The 16,684-nt window shown below is 52.0% G+C and overlaps 1 protein-coding gene across 2 annotated transcripts; it reads left to right on the top strand.

Moving 5' to 3' along the window:
- The first annotated feature begins 923 nt into the window (after positions 1 to 923).
- UBQLN4 (ubiquilin 4) lies at positions 924 to 16,466 on the top strand. Of its 2 annotated transcripts, none has more exons than XM_068964336.1 (11): positions 924 to 1,051; positions 2,600 to 2,751; positions 3,153 to 3,370; positions 3,945 to 4,207; positions 6,162 to 6,320; positions 10,312 to 10,537; positions 11,612 to 11,751; positions 12,244 to 12,327; positions 12,495 to 12,610; positions 12,807 to 12,993; positions 14,501 to 16,466. In XM_068964336.1, the coding sequence occupies exons 1-11, from the start codon at positions 944 to 946 to the stop codon at positions 14,651 to 14,653; spliced, it is 1,806 nt and encodes a 601-aa protein (XP_068820437.1). In that variant the 5' UTR covers positions 924 to 943; the 3' UTR covers positions 14,654 to 16,466. The 2 variants fall into 2 exon arrangements, with proteins under 2 accessions (XP_068820437.1, XP_068820438.1); XM_068964337.1 differs by having other exon boundaries at positions 3,153 to 3,316.
- Positions 16,467 to 16,684: the final 218 nt, after the last annotated feature.

Consider the following 16,684-nt stretch of genomic DNA (forward strand, 5'->3'; position numbering starts at 1 on the left):
GAGGCACCCTGGGAACTATAGTTCGCCTTTCCAGTGCGACCACGCGGTTATGCGGGAAAAGAGCGGGAGTGAAAGGACAGTGGCAGTATTGGAAGGACATTTAATCCCCCCCCTCGGGCAGAGGAAAGTCATATCCGCATGACAAGTCACGATTCAGTAATTAAAAGAAAGTAAAATTCCTATATTTGTCAGGCACACCTTTGGTTACTTTTCAAAGCAGTTTTCTACATTATACAGTTAGGTGAGATGAGGCGAGAGATACTACTTAGGAAATCAAGGTTCAGAAAGGCCGCGCAGGCAAAATTCAGGTCTCTGGAACTGTACTTTGTAGACTTCGTGCAAGCCACTACTCGCAGGGGAATAAAGTCAGTCCTAGAGACGAGTTTTTGGGTGGACATCCAAGAGTAAGAAAAGTCAACCTCAAAGTCGGGATAGGTCTCAGGCCTGGAAAGGATTTGGGCTTCCGGAGAAAGGCCAGTTATCACAGGGAACGGAGATAAAGCGGCGACACAGAAAGTCCTTTGTCCCGAAGCTGGAGTTACCCGCGGAGGGGCGGGGGCAGCTTTGGGCCCAGGGGGCACCTCGGCTTGGCTCCGGCGGGCTGCATCGGGCTGTGGTCTCTCGCGGGGAGTTCGGCCCCCGCCCCGCAGTGACCGACACGCCCCGCCCCCGCCCCGAACCCCTCGGAGACCGCAGCCCTGCAAGACCGGGTCCAAGCCGCCGGACCCCGGGCTCGGCCCTGGGCGGACCCCACTGCAGTGGCCCCCCCAGTCCGCCCGGGGCGCTGTGGCCGTGGCGGGTCCGGAGGGGGCGGTGAAGCCTTGGGGAGGGAGGGGACAGGGGAGTGTTGGAGGCGCCGGAGCCGAGCCCGGCCGGCCGGGCGGGCGGGGAGGAGGAGGAGGAGCCGGGGCGGGCTGGCGGGCGGCCGGGTGGCGGCGGTGGCATGGCGGAGCCGAGCGGGGCCGAGACGAGGCCCCCCATTCGGGTCACCGTCAAGACCCCCAAGGACAAGGAGGAAATTGTGATCTGCGACCGAGCCTCGGTCAAAGAGGTAGTACGGGTGGGCGGGGGTGGGGGTGAGCGCGGAGGAGGGGTCTGCGAAGAGGCGGGTGGCTCTGAGACTGTCGGGCGTGCAGGAGGGCCGGGGAGTGGAGGGCGGGGGCCCAGCAGGCACTCGGAGGAGCAGGAGGGAAGGGCTGGCGGGTAGGGGGCATCCTGCGAGGGCGATCTGGGGGAGCGTGGCGCGTGTTGGGGAAGAGAGGCCGGGGTTTGCCTTGTGGCCTGAGCTGGGGGCGTGGTGGAGAGTGGGAAGAGGACACCTTGCGCTGGGAAGGGGGGAGGACCCTAGGTTTGAGAGGAGTGTTCGCCCCGGTTACCGGTCGGGATTCGAGGCGCAGAGGCAGAGTGGGAGCCGGGCCAGGTGCTGAGCCCGGAGAGTGGGCGGCGGGGCGCAGGTTGGGGGGAACTCTGGGCGCCTACTGTGCGACTCAGAGAACGCCCAGAATTCTGACGCCTGGTCGGTGGGGGGAGGATTTCCCTCTGCCTGGATCTTTCCTACTCTTTCAAATTAAAGTGGATACATTTTGATTCTCAGCCCCTCTGGGATTTACACAGTGTGCAGTAGGTGCTTAGTAAAATGTGTTGAATGAGTGAGTGAGGGAATATTGCCTGCGTTCACCACCTCCCTGTGGCTGCTCCAGAATTTCACAGAGGCGGGGTTTAAGATAGGCGTCTGATTGGAAGGGAGGGGTCTGGAAGCTGCCTTTGCTTAGCAAGTGCACCCTCTACTTAAGAGTGTGTGTTTGATTTGCTTGGGTTGATGGGGGGCGGGGACGGTGTGTGTAATAGGTTTGGGGAGTCTAACTCTCCCCAGCCAGCCTTTATTGCCATCGTTACCCCTACCCCCGGCCTTATAAAATGACCACATTCCATAATTTAAATAATTTTTGCCTGCAAAGCTGAATTTGAAATCAGTTCTAATTGAGAGCTCCCCACCCCCGCCCCGCCCCTCCACCCCGCAGCGTGTGTTTGGTTAAGAGGAGCCTGGGCTTTGATGTCAAGACTTGAGTTCCAGTTTCCCCAGGGCAAGTTATCTAACTGCTCTAATCCTCAGTTTTTTGGTCTCTGAAATGGAGATAATAATTAACATGTATAGTTAGTGCTGTTATAAATAACTGGGACTAATTTGTTGTAGTTGTTACAAGAAAACTGGGAATAAAGAGAGGAAAGAGACTTGAAGTCTGAAGAGAGAAGGCTGAGGGGAGACAGGGTTGGGCCAAGGAGTTTCCATGAGAGAACTGCCCAGGTAGTACCCTCAGGGGGAACTTGGGACTGAAGAGGGAGTGGCAGATAGAAGCAGGGCTTGGGAGGGTGAGAGACCCTGGAGTATTGCTGAGAGAAGCCTCTCACTGGTCCAGCTCCTTTGGTTAAGAAAGGAGCCGCTTAATTTCAGCTGGAGGGATGGAGTCAAGACTGCTGAAAGGACTTCCCACGACTAGAGGTGGGAGCAAGGGAATGCAGAAGCTTTGAAGGAGAGGCAGGGTCCCTGGTTGGTGGAGCCCAGGCAGCCTCCACAGTGACCTTCGCCTCTTGATCACAGTTTAAAGAGGAAATCTCCCGGAGATTTAAGGCACAGCAGGATCAGCTGGTCCTGATCTTCGCAGGCAAGATCCTCAAGGATGGGGACACACTGAACCAGCATGGGATCAAGGATGGGCTCACTGTTCATCTGGTCATCAAGACCCCTCAGAAGTAAGTTCAGGAGAGGAGCAGGTCCAGCCTCAGGCTGGGCTTTCTTTGTTTTTCCCCATCTGACACTTTCTCACCCATTGTTTAAGCCTGTGTCTGTGGAAGGTCTGTGGAATGCCAAGACCCAGGAAAGTGGCTCTTCGATGGGCTGCCAGAAGGCCCTGTGATCGGACCTGCAGGGCCAGGGAACTTGCCTTACCTCACCCTAAATGACCTGGAGATAGAGGATACTGGCTCCTTTCTCCCTCTGTCCGATTTGCTGACTGCCCCCGGCGTCACCCTGCCCCAGCCGCAGGGTTACCTCAGAGGTGGCTTGGTTTAGGGCTGTAGCTGCACAGCACATGTAGAAGTCATGGTCCTCCCTTTTGCGTCCACTTCAATGAGGATTTTTCTTTCTTTCTCAGGGTTCAAGATCCAGCTACTGCCAGTGCTCCCTCCCCTTCCACCCCAGACCCGGCCTCAGCCCCCTCCACCACCCCTGCTTCGCCCGCCACGTCTGCCCAGCCCTCCACTTCTGGAAGTGCCACTTCAGACACAGGCAGTGGGAGCCGAAGGGGCAGTGGAGGGGGTACCTCCCCAGGGACAGGGGAGGGACCTCCCAGTGCCACTACATCCATACTCTGTAAGCCTTTAGGGAGGAAAGCACCACACTGTTAGAGTCTATAGAGTGGGAGAGAGACCAAGAAGAGGGGAATATTGATCCCTGCTCCTGATCTGATGGGGATTGGGGCCCCTGAACACAGTGTTCCAGACACTGGTGCTTGAGCCACGTGCGGAGGAAACCAATCTGCAAGGGCTTCCCAGAAGAGGGACCATGGTGAAACATTAAGAGTGAAGGGAGAAATGGGGCTGGGGATGTGGAAAACCCTGGGAGAGGGTGTTGGAGTTTGGGAAAAAGGTGGGCCCAACAGCAGCCAGTTGGAGAATATTTATTTGCTCATTCGGGAGGCCGTCACTGATTGCCCTCTCTGTGTTCAGTACCGTGCCTGCCTGTCAGCTTCGGCCATCAAAGAGGTCTCAGTCTGGTAGGCACCCATCTCTTTGCCAGCAGCAGATCAGGGCTGAGTCTGTGGAAATGATTGAGAAAGGGAGATGTGAGAAGCAGAGGGGGCCCATCCTGGTTCCTTCAGGTGATTTCAGTGGCTCTGGCCAGGTAGAGTCTTGGGAAGAACTGACCCTGCCCCCCTCCCCCACAGCTGGCTTTGGGGGCATCCTGGGCTTGGGCAGCCTGGGCTTGGGCTCTGCCAACTTCATGGAGCTGCAGCAGCAGATGCAGAGGCAGCTGATGTCCAATCCTGAGATGCTGTCGCAGATCATGGAGAACCCCCTGGTCCAGGACATGATGTCTAATCCCGACCTGATGCGCCACATGATCATGGCCAACCCCCAGATGCAGCAGCTGATGGAGCGGAACCCCGAGATCAGCCACATGCTCAACAACCCTGAGCTGATGAGGCAGGTGGGTCTGGGCGTGGAGGACCCCGGGCACCCAGCTGTGCCCTGTCCTACCTTGTCCTACCTTGATTTGTTCACTCATTCATTCAGCAGCCATGTTTTGAGCGCTGGGGGTACAGTAATGAAAAGACATAGGCCTAGCTCTCTAGGAACTACTTAAAAAAATTTTTTTTTCTTAGATTTGTTTAATTTCTTTATTTTTGGCCGTGCTGGGTCTTTGTTGCTGCATGGGCTTTCTCCAGTTGCTGCGAGTGGGGGTACTCTTTGTTGCGCCTTCTCACTGCGTGGCTTCTCTTGTTGCAGAGCACGGGCTGTAGGGCACACGGGCTTCAGGAGCTGCAGCCCGTGGACTTGGTGGCTGCTGCTCTTGGGCTCTAGAGCTCAGGCTCAGTAGTAGTGGGACACAGGCTTAGTTGCTCCATAGCATGCGGGATATTCCCAGACCAGGGATCAAACCTGTGTCCTCTCCGTTGGCAGGCCGATTCTTAACCACTGGACCCCCAGGGAAGCCCCCCAGGAACTTCTGGTCTCAAAGAGAAGTAGGACAAGTAAGAAGGCATTTATAGTACAGCATGGATAGTACTATCATAGAGATGGTCACAGGATCCCTTAGGAGTACACAGAAGGGCTCCTGACCCTACCCTGAGGCTCAGAGGGGGCCATAAAGGAGGTTGCCCAAGCAGAGACCCAAAAGAGGAAGAATGAACCAGAGGGAAAAAAAGAGTATTCAGGGCTAAGGGACAGCAAGCACAAAGGCCTGGGAATGAAAAATAGGATTGGAGACCTTTGTGGCTAGGCAGGGCCAGGTGGATAAGGGAGGGTTAGGTGGGTAAGGAAGACCCAGGCAAGGGGGTCTGGTGTTGGTCTTCGGGAGCTCCGCCTTGTGGCCACCCACTAGGGAACGAGGGTAGATGATCTTAGCAGAACTGTGGACGCTAGTGCTGGACTCACCAGAAGGTAAGTCCCAGAAGGGCAAGAATTTGCAAATGTTTTGTTCACTGCCTAGAACAGTGCCTGGTGTATAGTTACCACTGGTGTATAGTTAACCACTCAATAAGTACTTAGTAAATGAGTGACTTGTGGAATAAGAGATCAGAGGCTTATCATAGACATAAAAGTGTCTTAGAAGAGGCATGTATGGAGCAGATTTAGGAAGAAGGACAGGGAAAGCTTTCCTCTCCCCCCACCAATTTGTGGTCATTTTTCAGAAGCCGTAATCGAGTTTTGGTCAGACACCAACCCGGCCTTGAACCCTGTCTCTACCACTAACTGACTGTGGGTACTAGGCAGTGAGTCTCTGAGCCTATTTTCTTATCTGCTAAATAGGGACAGAAAAACATACTTGGGATAGTTATCATGGGGATTAAGTGACTTGAATTCTGTAAATTACTTAGCTCAGTGCCTATATGTAGTAACTGTTCAACAGGTGTTAACTTTCTTTTTTGCTTTCTCCCCTTTCTCATGTCCTTTCTTTCTTTAATATTTATTTAGCTTATTTACTTGGTTGTGCTGGGTCTTCATGCAGGATCTTTAGTTGTGGCATGTGGGATCTAGCTCCCTAACTAGAGATCGAACACAGGGCCTCCTGAATTGGGAGCTCAGAGTCTTAGCCACTGGACCACAAGGGAAGTCCCTCTCATGTCCTTTCTTATTTAACTTCCTTGTGTTCCCTGATACTTCTGCAGATCCCCTGAACCTGAGGGAAGAAAGCTGCTGCCCTCACCCCATCTGGGATCATTGTACCCCCCAAAATCAACCAGAATACCCACAGAGAGGCAGGGTTGGAGCCAAGATGACAATAGAGAAAGGAAATCCAGTTCACCCTCCTCCCAGCCACTCTGGGTCAGTTCCTGGGCCCTGGACCCTAGTCCTGGTCCCCCTCTTCAAGGGCCACACTTTTCCAAGCTTGGTGACCTCCTAGTTCCAGAGTCATTTTCTCTCTTTCCCTTTTCCACCAGACAATGGAGCTTGCTCGCAACCCAGCCATGATGCAGGAGATGATGCGGAACCAGGACCGGGCTCTAAGCAACCTGGAGAGCATCCCTGGAGGGTATAATGCCCTCCGCCGCATGTACACGGACATCCAGGAGCCCATGTTTAGTGCTGCCAGGGAGCAGGTGGGGCCAGGGGCTGGGCTGTGGGAGGGCAGTCTGAGCTCGGGATCACCCACCCCAGACCCAGGCAAGCCTGAGGTGCTATCTGCTCCTCCTTCCCTCCCTAGTGCCCTGAGGGTAGGCCTTGGCTTGAAGGTGGTTTTCACGGGGCATAGCCAAGGGTGGTCCATCTCGGCATGGGCCTGAAGCACTAGGGCAGAAGATAGCAGAGGTCCCTAGGGAGTGGGGGCAGTGTAGTATCCAAGGGCTTTGACGTTGTTCTGACAGACTTCTTGCGCCGAGGGCTCAAAGGTTGTGGGGCAGGCCTGAGGTCAAAGAGCCTACCCTTCCATGGTGTGTCTCAAGTGTGGTCCACAGATCACCTGCATCAGAAGCACCTGGGGTGCTTGTTAATCATGAGATTCCTGGTTCCCACCTTTGAGATACTTACTGAATCAATCTCTGGAATTAAGCCTTGGGAATATGTGCTTTCAAAAATGTTTTGTGAATTTTTTTCAAATATACAAAAAGTATAGCATTCTCTCATATTAAAGTTTAATTTACACTAAATACATTTTGCATTTACCTGTTTCAAAACTCAGAAGTTACACAAAGTAAACAGAAGGATATTTAAAAAGTGTGGAAAGGTAGCCAAGCTTAATAAAAGTATACAAAAGGGATCCTTCTATTTCCATCTCCCAGCCCTCTCTTTTCTATCCCGGAGTTAATGAATGTTTTTAGTATTTTGTGTGTTTTCCTAGATATCTTTAACATTAGCAAATAAGATATTACACATGGAACTGCAGCCTTCACATGCCTCTCCCCCATCCTATGCCTCTCTTTCCCTCTCAGAGTCACTACCACCCTGAAGTTGGTGTTTGTCATTTTGATTCTTTTATTACCTGTGCATGTATCCCTAAATAATCTGTGGCATCATTTTGCATATTTTTTCAACCTTATAGAAGTGATATGCTATTTGTATAATTTTAGACTTGCTTTTTAAAAACATCTAAAAATGTTTCATTTGAAGAATAATATAGTTGCAGAAAGGTGCACATATCCCAAGTGTTCAGCTTGATGGATTTCACAGCCTGCCCCCACAACCAGCACCCAGGTAGGAGAGTGGGACCTCACAATAGTTTTTCCTTGTGGAAAGGAAAAGGCACCATGTCCTGAGCAGTCCTTGCCATCCCAACAGATTTCTCGTTCATGGCATCACTAGCGGTAGTGTTACTCGCTCGGTCGTGTCCGACTCTTTGTGACCCCATGGACTGTAACTTGCCGGGGTCCTCTGTCCATGGGATTCTCCAGGCAAGAATACTGGAGTGGCTTGCCATTCCCTTCTCCAGAGGATCTTCCAGACCCAGGGATCAAACCCGGGTCTCCTGTGCTGCAGGCAGATTCTTTGGTGTGTGCCTTGCTGGCTGTGTCCCTATAATGATACCACGTTGTCTTAATTAAGCCTGGGCATCAGGTAGGGTGACTCTCCCCTCCCCTCTGCAGCTTATTCTTCACCGTCATCTTGACAATTATTGCCATGCTCTTTCAAATTTTAGAAAGTGCTTATGAAGATTACCTGTGGGTTTTTAGTTTATTTAAGTTTTATTTTACTTAAGTATTTAATTTAAAATGTATATCAAAGTAATGCATGTACCTGGTTAAAAAAAAAATTCAAGTAGTTGAGCAAGGCTTATAACAAGCCCTCAGCAAATTCTGATATACTTTAAGGTGTGAGAACCACTGGCTTAGCTAAAAGAACAGTGTTTGGCAACAACAAGCCTGCATTCAAATACCTGCTCCACCATTCTTGAGTGGTGTGATTTTAGAGTGAGTTGCTTAAGCCTCCCTGAGTTTTCTGCTGCCTCTTTTTCAAAATGGAAACAATGTATTATAGCATTGTCCTCAATCATTTTGGTCTCTGGATCCCTTTATTTATTTATTTTAAAAAAATTTTGTTTTTTTTTTGCCTTACTGCACAGCATGTGGGATCTTAGTTCCCTCACCAGGGATCAAAGCTGCATCCCTTGCAGTGGAAACATGGAGCCCTAACCACTAGATTACTAGGGAATTCCACTCTGGACCTCTTTATATAGTTAGGACCCCAAGGAGGTTTTGTTTTTGTGGGTTAGGTCTATTGATATTCACTGAATCTGAAATTAAAACTGAGAATTTAAATAAATATTTATGAACTCATTTAAAAATAACAATAAACCCATTGCACATTAATATAACCAGCATGCTCTTTTAAAAAATAATTTCATTTCCCAAAACAAAACTTTAGAGGAAAGAACGGCCTAGTGTGACATTTTTGCAGATCTCTTGAACGTCTGGCTTGTGTGGCTGGGTTCTCAGATCAGATCTGCTTCTGCATTCAGTCCATTGCGTTGTCACATGTTATGTAGCCTTTGGAAAACACCCCTGAATACTTATGAGAGAATGAGAGTGAAAAAGGCAAATAATGTCTTAGGGTTATAAAAATTGTTTTTAAACCTTGCAGAGGTCCTAGGACCACACTTTGAGAACTGGTGTATTAGAGGGATATTATAAGCATTAGAATGAATGGGTCAGGCACATAGTAGGTGCTCAATAAATGGCAGTTGTTATCACTTTTGGGAGTTCTGGCAAAGAGATTCAGGCCTTAGGGTGTACAGGGAAGAGCAAAGCAGGACCCAGAACTGGTGTATTAGAAGGATATTATAAGCATTAGAATGAATGGGTCAGGCACATAGTAGGTGCTCAATAAATGGCAGTTGTTATCACTTTTGGGAGTTCTGGCAAAGAGATTCAGGCCTCGGGGTGTACGGGGAAGAGCAAAGCAGGACCCAGAACTAGGTGGGGTGGGTGCTAGGCAAGTTACCAGAACAGGAAACCTGCAATGATGACAAAGACTGAAACTGTGGTACATGTTCCCTGGCCTGCAAACCCTATTATCTGAACAGGCATCTGGTAGGGCAAAGGAACCACAGCTCAGAGCAGGAGCTGGCCCCCTGTTTGAATAAACAGGAAAAGTAACTGGATATGAAACTCCCTGGTACGGTGGGGCTGAGGCTGCTCAGGTACCTCCTGCATGGGTAAGGCCTGCCTGGGAACAGGAGAGGGAGGCTGAGCAAGGGGAAGAGGCCTATGCTCCCTCAGCCATCACAGGCCTCAGACAGAGCTCTTTCCTGGCTATCAGTGGGTCCAGAGGGAGGAGGTTCAGATGCAGTTTCGGGTGCCACCTTAGGCAGCCCATCATGTAGTGGGGTGCAGACCCTGAGACAATCCTTGGTAACATCCTAGGGGGCCTGGTGCTAAGGGGGACTGTTTAGCTGAAGCAGCCAGTCTGAGAAGATGGGGGTGGAGAGGAGAAAGAAGAGATTACCTGGAGGAAGCAACAGAGGGCAAGACCTAGGGAAGGGTGCTCAGCCAGAGGTGTGCCCCTCTGAGGGGCTCCACTGTGATGTGCCTGGCAGGACAGAATGCCGCATGAGGGATCTGGAGGTGCGGAAGAAGGCTCAGCGGAGTTAGACTTGGACCGAGGCGGCTGGGAAAGGGAGAGCTGAAGGCAAACAGGGCTTGGAGTAGAGTCAGCTCCCATCAAGCCAGTAGTTACCTATTGAGCACCTACTAGTGTCAGGGCCAGGAGTGCCAAGGTGAATCTGACATTGTCTCTGCCCCTTAAGAGCTAAGGAAAACAAGTATCTTGCTGCACAGTAGGAAAGGTGTGTGTCAAGTACTATAGAGCGCAGAGAAGACTAGAAACCAAATGTTTAGAGCCACCGGGGGGGGGGGGGGGGTTTCTGGTTATCTGAGGGGTTCAGTTATCCAGTCATTAGCATCAGCCAACTGCTGCCTTGCAGGGTGAGGGTGAAGTTGCCCGTTGTGAGACCAGAAACTGACACGAGGACTTCCACAGTTTTAGATCTCTCTCCCTTTCCTGGGGACGGGGAGGCTATTAGGTGAGAAGAAAGAAAGGGCCTAGCCCTTCTCCCTGATTTGTTTCAGTCCTTAACCCAAAACCTTTCCCTCCTCCCAGTTTGGCAACAACCCCTTCTCTTCCCTGGCCGGGAACTCCGAGAGCTCATCCTCCCAGCCTCTGCGGACTGAGAATCGAGAGCCCCTCCCTAACCCCTGGAGCCCCTCGCCCCCCGCCTCCCAGGCCCCCGGGTCCGGTGGGGAGGGCACCGGAGGATCAGGGGCCAGCCAGGTGCACCCGACAGTCTCCAATCCCTTTGGGATCAATGCGGCTAGCCTGGGGTCAGGTATGTCCTGGGGTGGGAGGAGCTGAGTGGGGTCACCAGGGCAGCCCCCTGCCCCAGGCCTGAAGGGGGTTCACACTGCTCCAGAATGTTGAAGACAGAGGTGAGACTGTATCGGAGCCACAGACAGAGCTCTGGCCTGCAGTAGTGGCTTCACCCTTCAGAGGGTGAGGCTTGGTTCTAGCCCTGTCCCAGTGTCCCCAAGAGTAACCTAAGTAGAGGCTTATGAATGAACCAGGTCCCACTTTCTCAGCTCTTTCAACTCTGCTGGTATTATCCAGTGTAAATGGGTTAGACTGGGCATTAGGGTGTATGAGAGGAAGGAGGGACGGGTAGATGTGAGGCTGGGTGAGAGGGATGTGCAGAGCTGCCTTGTACAGAAGTGTAGGTTATGCACTGCACAACCCTGGGAGATGCCCCATTTATCAAGACTATGACTATAAATGGCCCTAGGGATGTCTGGTAGATGCCATGATTTCTCTGTACTCGGGAATATCTTAGTCAGGAAAGTCCCTTTCCTTCTATATGCTTATTTCATAAATAAGGGACCTGAACCTGACCCATGGTTGCAGAATTATACTGCTGAGTCTTGAGGGATCTGGACCTTCGCCAGGTTGGGGGAAGACCACATGGGAAAGGCTCCAGGCCTTCCGCCCCAGCTCCAACCAGACCGTTGACATACTTGGATTCCTAATGAGATTTGGTTTGAGGAAAGGGTCTCTGCTGCTACGACAAGTTTGAAAACCATTGATCTGGGTCATCTTTAGTCAAATCCTTTCCAACTCTGACATTGTCTGACCTGTGGCAGGAGCAGAGGGATAGGAATCAGACCCAGTTTGTAACCGGCTTGATCATAGCAGAGCAGATGGTGAGGGAGCCAGACCAAAGCAAGGCAAGATGACCTCAGGGTCAAGAGAGACTTGGACCCACTCCCCAGGATGTGGGTGTCCACTTTACTGCAGCCTTTCTGAGTTTTGCAACCGCTCAGTGCCTGAAGTAAGGTAGACTGAAGTCAGGCATCTGGTTTCCATTTGGACCCCTTTTCTCTTGTTGTGTTTCTTTCCCTTCCTATCCTAGGGATGTTCAACAGCCCAGAAATGCAGGCCCTGCTCCAGCAGATCTCTGAGAACCCCCAGCTGATGCAGAACGTGATCTCAGCCCCCTACATGCGCACCATGATGCAAACGCTTGCCCAGAACCCCGACTTTGCTGCTCAGGTATGGGACTGGCATGAGGGGGAGTGTGCTGGGGGCTGTGACTTGTGATGATTAAAATGCTCCAGAGCCAGACTGCCTGGGTTTCTGTATTGAGCTCTACCACTTCCTAGCTGCATGAGCCAGGCAAGTTATTTATCCCCAGTTTCCTCATTGGTAAAATGGTAATAATAATAGTACCTGCCTTGGAGTTGTGAGGGTTAAGTGAGTTAATAATATAAAGTGCTTAGCGCATGGCCTGGCACAGAGTAAGCCCTGTGTACTCAGAAATGTTTGCTATTATCATCCTCATCAGACTGGCTTCTGACTCTTGTCCTTGTCCAGAGTATAGTTCCAGTTCCTCTCACTGTCCCACCTAGGACTTCAGGATACTCTGAGATCCTTGGAAAAGCTGGCCCGGTTTCCTACAGTGGTGGGGTGCTGAGGGAGATGAGGCGGTGGGGGCATTGTGAGGGTGGGTAGGCCCAGGCCTCCCCCTGCTACCTTCCCTGGCAGATGATGGTGAACGTGCCGCTCTTTGCGGGGAACCCCCAGCTGCAGGAGCAGCTCCGCCTGCAGCTCCCAGTCTTCCTGCAGCAGGTAAGTGAGGAGCCTAGACGGGTGGAGGTTGAGGGCCACCCGCGTAGACCCAGAGGCCCAGGGGGTGGAGCTTAAGGGAGGGGCCGCGCCTGGCTCTGGACTCAGGGTCTAGGCCACCTCCCGACTCCTGCCACCTCCTGTGGCCTTTCCGTGTTGTTTCCCACCAGATGCAGAACCCAGAGTCACTCTCCATTCTCACCAATCCCCGAGCCATGCAGGCGCTGCTGCAGATCCAGCAGGGACTGCAGACCTTGCAGACCGAGGCCCCAGGGCTGGTACCCAGGTGAGGGCGGGGGCAGGTGGGCAACAGGGATCTGGCTCCTCCTCCCCCTCAAGCCCTTTTCCTGCTGCTCTCAGCAGCCCTTGTGTCCCTGAGGATCTGTTTTCCTGTTTCTTCCAACTGCTTTTCCTGCTGGATCTCGCGTTCCCACCCTTTTCTCAGAGGCCATCTCCCCCTTCTCGGTCTCTCCTGCCTGCAGCCTTGGCTCTTTTGGGATGGCCCGGCCCCCAGCATCCTCGGCAGGCAGCAACGCCGGGTCTGCGCCCGAGGCGCCCACCCCCTCGCCAGCCCTCCCAGTCACGTCATCTCCAGCAGGGGCCTCCAGCGCTCAGCAGCAGCTCATGCAACAGATGATCCAGCTTCTGGCTGGAAGCGGAAGTTCACAGGTACGCAGGGCAGCGGACTGGTGCTAGGACCCTGCAGTGCTAAGGGTGGCAGTCAAGTGGAAACAGCAGGCTTTGGAGTCAGCCAGGCCTGGCTTTAGTTCCTGGTCTGCTACTTTCTAGCCTTAGGTAAGTAACTGATCTTCCATCAGTTTAGTTTCCACAGCTGTGACCTGGAGATGAGCATAGTAATAGCACTTACTGGGTCAGCTGAGTACTGGTCTACATGCCTTGTATAAGAGCTCACTTCCTTTAGTCTTCACAGCAGCCTGTTCTTACTCTTTCTGTGTTACAAAAGGGGGAAACTAAATCCCAGAGAGGTTAAGTGGCTTTCTCAGAGTCACATAGTGAGTACGTAATGAAGCCAAAATTCAAACCGAGGCATATTGGCTCCGGAATTTACACTTTAACCGCTGTGTTTTAATACTTCTGTTGTATCAGAGGACTCTTTTGATAATTAAAGCAGCCTCTGTCTGGGACTTTCCTGGCAGTCCAGTGGTTTAAGACTCCACATTTCCACTGCAGGGGGCACGGGTTCTTTCCCGGGTCAGGGAACTAAGATCCCATATGCTATGTGGTGCAGCCAAAACAAAAATAAAAATAAATAAAGCAGCTTCTGTCTCTGAGACTGGAGAAGAGGATTCTGGGAGGAGAGGTGACCAGAGCCCTGGGCTACAAAGTCTAGGCCTGGGGCTTGGGGGCAGAGCAGGGGATTACCTCAGGTAAGCCCCTTGACCTTTCTCCGACCTCTGTGACCTCTGGGGAAAGCCTTTCAACAGAAATGGAAGTGTGCCCAGCTCTGTGCGAGGCTCTGAGAGGGCTGGGTGAAGCGCTCTCCAAGGCCCAGTCCAGCTGGGTCTGGAGCCCAGTGTGGGTGGATCATGATGGAAACATCACAGATGGGCAAAGGGCTCCTGGACTGCGGGTTGGGCGCTCCGATCGCTGGGCTCCTTCCAACCCTGAGTCTTCTGTTCGTGATCTAGGCTATGGGTTCCTGAACATCCCTTGGGGAAAACATTTCCAAGAGATGTGTTTTGGAGTGTCAAAAATGAAAAGCCTCCTCTTTTGTAAATAACTGTGTTTGTTGATGGGTTAAATATAATTAAACAGGTTCGTGTTTTCCGGGGGCCCTTCTCTGACCTTTAATGTGGCCGTGTGTGTGACAGTTGCCAGGAGCAGGTTTGGAGGCAGTATTTACTGACCGCAGAACATTTGGCTTTTGGACTGCCTGTTAACATCTCCAGAGTGCTGATGGAAAGTTAGGAATATGGACTGATCTAGACCTATTTGTTACTTTGAAATTTCAAGAAAGATGCCCCCCTCCTTATGACGGCACAGCTGTTTAGTGATTTGGGACGCCGGCGCCCCTGGCCTCTGTTTGCTGGTCATTGACCCCTACCCCATTGGTTGATTCTGAGGAGGACTTCGTCTCTCCATCATAAATCCTCGGAATCAGCTAGGCCCTCTGGGGTTGGTCCTGAGCCCATTTCACAAGGCTTGTCCCCTCCAGGTGCAGACGCCAGAAGTGAGATTTCAGCAGCAGCTGGAGCAGCTCAACTCCATGGGCTTCATCAATCGTGAGGCCAACCTGCAGGCTCTGATCGCCACGGGAGGGGACATCAACGCAGCTATCGAGAGGCTCCTGGGCTCTCAGCTCTCCTAATCCCTCAGCCCGGGCCTCTTGCGTCTCCCTTCCCTTGATGCCAGCGTTTGGCTCCTCTGTCGGGCTGGCCCTCTGCAGCTTGTCATCCCTTCTGTTCTTCCCCCTTGTTCTCTCCAAACAGCAGGGTGACTTTAGAGGGGTGGGCCCCAGCCCCGTGGCTCTGAGAATTCCACTTCCACTTCACCTCTTGTAGAACCTTCTCTCCTGGTCCTGCCTGCTGGAGCAGAGCTATTTAAACAGTTTTCAGTTTTTGTTGATTGGCCCCACCTCCTTATCCCACAACCATCTTTTGCAGCCTTCACACTTCTCAGTGGCAGTGCAGAGTTGAAGGGGGAACCCACTGTCTGCTTTATTAGAACAGGGTCTTCTCTCTCTACCACTAGGATTTTTCTTCTCTTATGATTACTTTTGGTAACTCTTCCTCCTATCTTTCCCCGTGTCCCCTCCCACCTCCAGCCTACCCAGTGCTGGAATTCCATCCTCTGAAGGAGGGCCAGGTGAAGCAGGCTGTGATTTTCCTCCTCACCCCATGTTCTGAACACTTTCAGGGGGTCTGTTGGGATTCCCAGTGGAAGGAAGATGCTTGTTCCCCCTGTCTGAAGGGAGACATGAGACGCAGCCCCCTGGAGCAGGAGTTAACAAGCCGTGAAGTGAAGTTGCTCAGTCGTGTCCGACTCTTTGCGACCCCGTGGACTGTTGCCTGCCAGGCTCCTCTGTCCATGGGATTCTCCAGGCAAGAATACTGGAGTGGGTTACCATTTCCTTCTCCAGGGGATCTTCCCGACCCAGGGATTGAACTCAGGTCTCCCGCATTGGAGGCAGACGCTTTAACCTAAGCCCTGCACCAGCCCAATAAGGGGATGAGGGAATGAGACTTTCTGGAGGAAGGGAATGGGGGAAATAGCCTGAGCAGAGAACTTGGAAGTTGGAATTGACAGGGAATGGAAACACTAATAGTTCTTTTAGTCCACAGAGTCTAAGCTTTGGCCTGGCAAAAGAGATTCAGAGATGGTAATGAAATTTGAGTTGAAGAAAAGGATTCAGTGAAGCTAAACAGTATGGCTCACAAGGGATTGTATTGGTTCCATTTCCTCAAACACACATGCTTCTGTACATTCACACACATTTCCATGAACCCAGGACCTGCCCGCATCTCCAGGTACCAGTGATTTAAGCCCCGCTCAGAAGACATGAAGAGGATTGGGGTCTGTCTCAGCAGTGAGGGTGTGTGTGGGTGGGTGGGTGCATGGATGCATGCACGCACACATGTGCATGTGAGTTGAGTGGGAGGGTGGATACCTTATTGATTTCTGGTTAGAGTTTCATCCTACCAGGCAGAAATAGGCAGAAGGGCCTGTCTAGGTCAGGAATATATACACCCTGGAGAGCTGGGTCCCCTAGGCCTCTGGATCCCTGGGTGGTGTGGGTACCCCTTCTGAAGCTGTCAGGGCTGTGACTGGCACCCTCGATTACCCCTCCCCTTATTGCTTTCGGGGAATAGTTGGGGAGGAGTCTTTCCCTCTAGAACCCCTGGCCGCTCCTGCCCTTGAGTTTTCCCTATTTCCCTCCAGGCCAGAAAGTTCTATTTGTGGAAGGAAAGGAGAGGGCAGCAATGATGCCTTTGATCTGGAATTGGACTTTACTCTAGTGGAGCACAGGGGAGGCTCAGATCACCTCCTCTCTCTGCTACTTAGCCCAGCTGCTTGGAGGACCCGTTACGGAGGCAAGAGGAACTGAATTTTCTCCCAAGTGGGAAAGGGTCCCAAGCAATCCAGAGAGGATGTCTGTGTGGCTTTCCCTCCCTACCTCCCCCAACTCCTACTCTGGTCTTTGTAAATAAATGATATGGTCTTTGGTGTGAGGGTGTCTTGGTGTTTATTTCCTGGGGTGGAGGAGGCTGGCTGAAGAGGGCTTTTGTAAAGCCGTATCTAGACCAGTGGTTAAGAATCTGCCTTACAATGCAGAGGAAGCGGGTTCCATCCCTGGTTGGGGAACTAAGATCCCACATGCTGCAGGCAACTAAGCCCACGT

Source organism: Capricornis sumatraensis, chromosome 2, assembly GCF_032405125.1.
Source record: "Capricornis sumatraensis isolate serow.1 chromosome 2, serow.2, whole genome shotgun sequence".
In the NCBI taxonomy this organism is placed as follows: Eukaryota; Metazoa; Chordata; class Mammalia; order Artiodactyla; family Bovidae; genus Capricornis; species Capricornis sumatraensis.

Excerpts from the sequence above, each read along its gene's own strand:
- UBQLN4 (XM_068964336.1), top strand. The coding sequence starts at position 944 with ATGGCGGAGCCGAGCGGGGCCGAGACGAGGCCCCCCATTCGGGTCACC. Across the intron at positions 12,328-12,494 it reads TCCCAGTCTTCCTGCAGCAG|ATGCAGAACCCAGAGTCACT; the intron begins GTAAGTGAGGAG and ends GTTTCCCACCAG. Across the intron at positions 12,994-14,500 it reads CTGGAAGCGGAAGTTCACAG|GTGCAGACGCCAGAAGTGAG; the intron begins GTACGCAGGGCA and ends TGTCCCCTCCAG.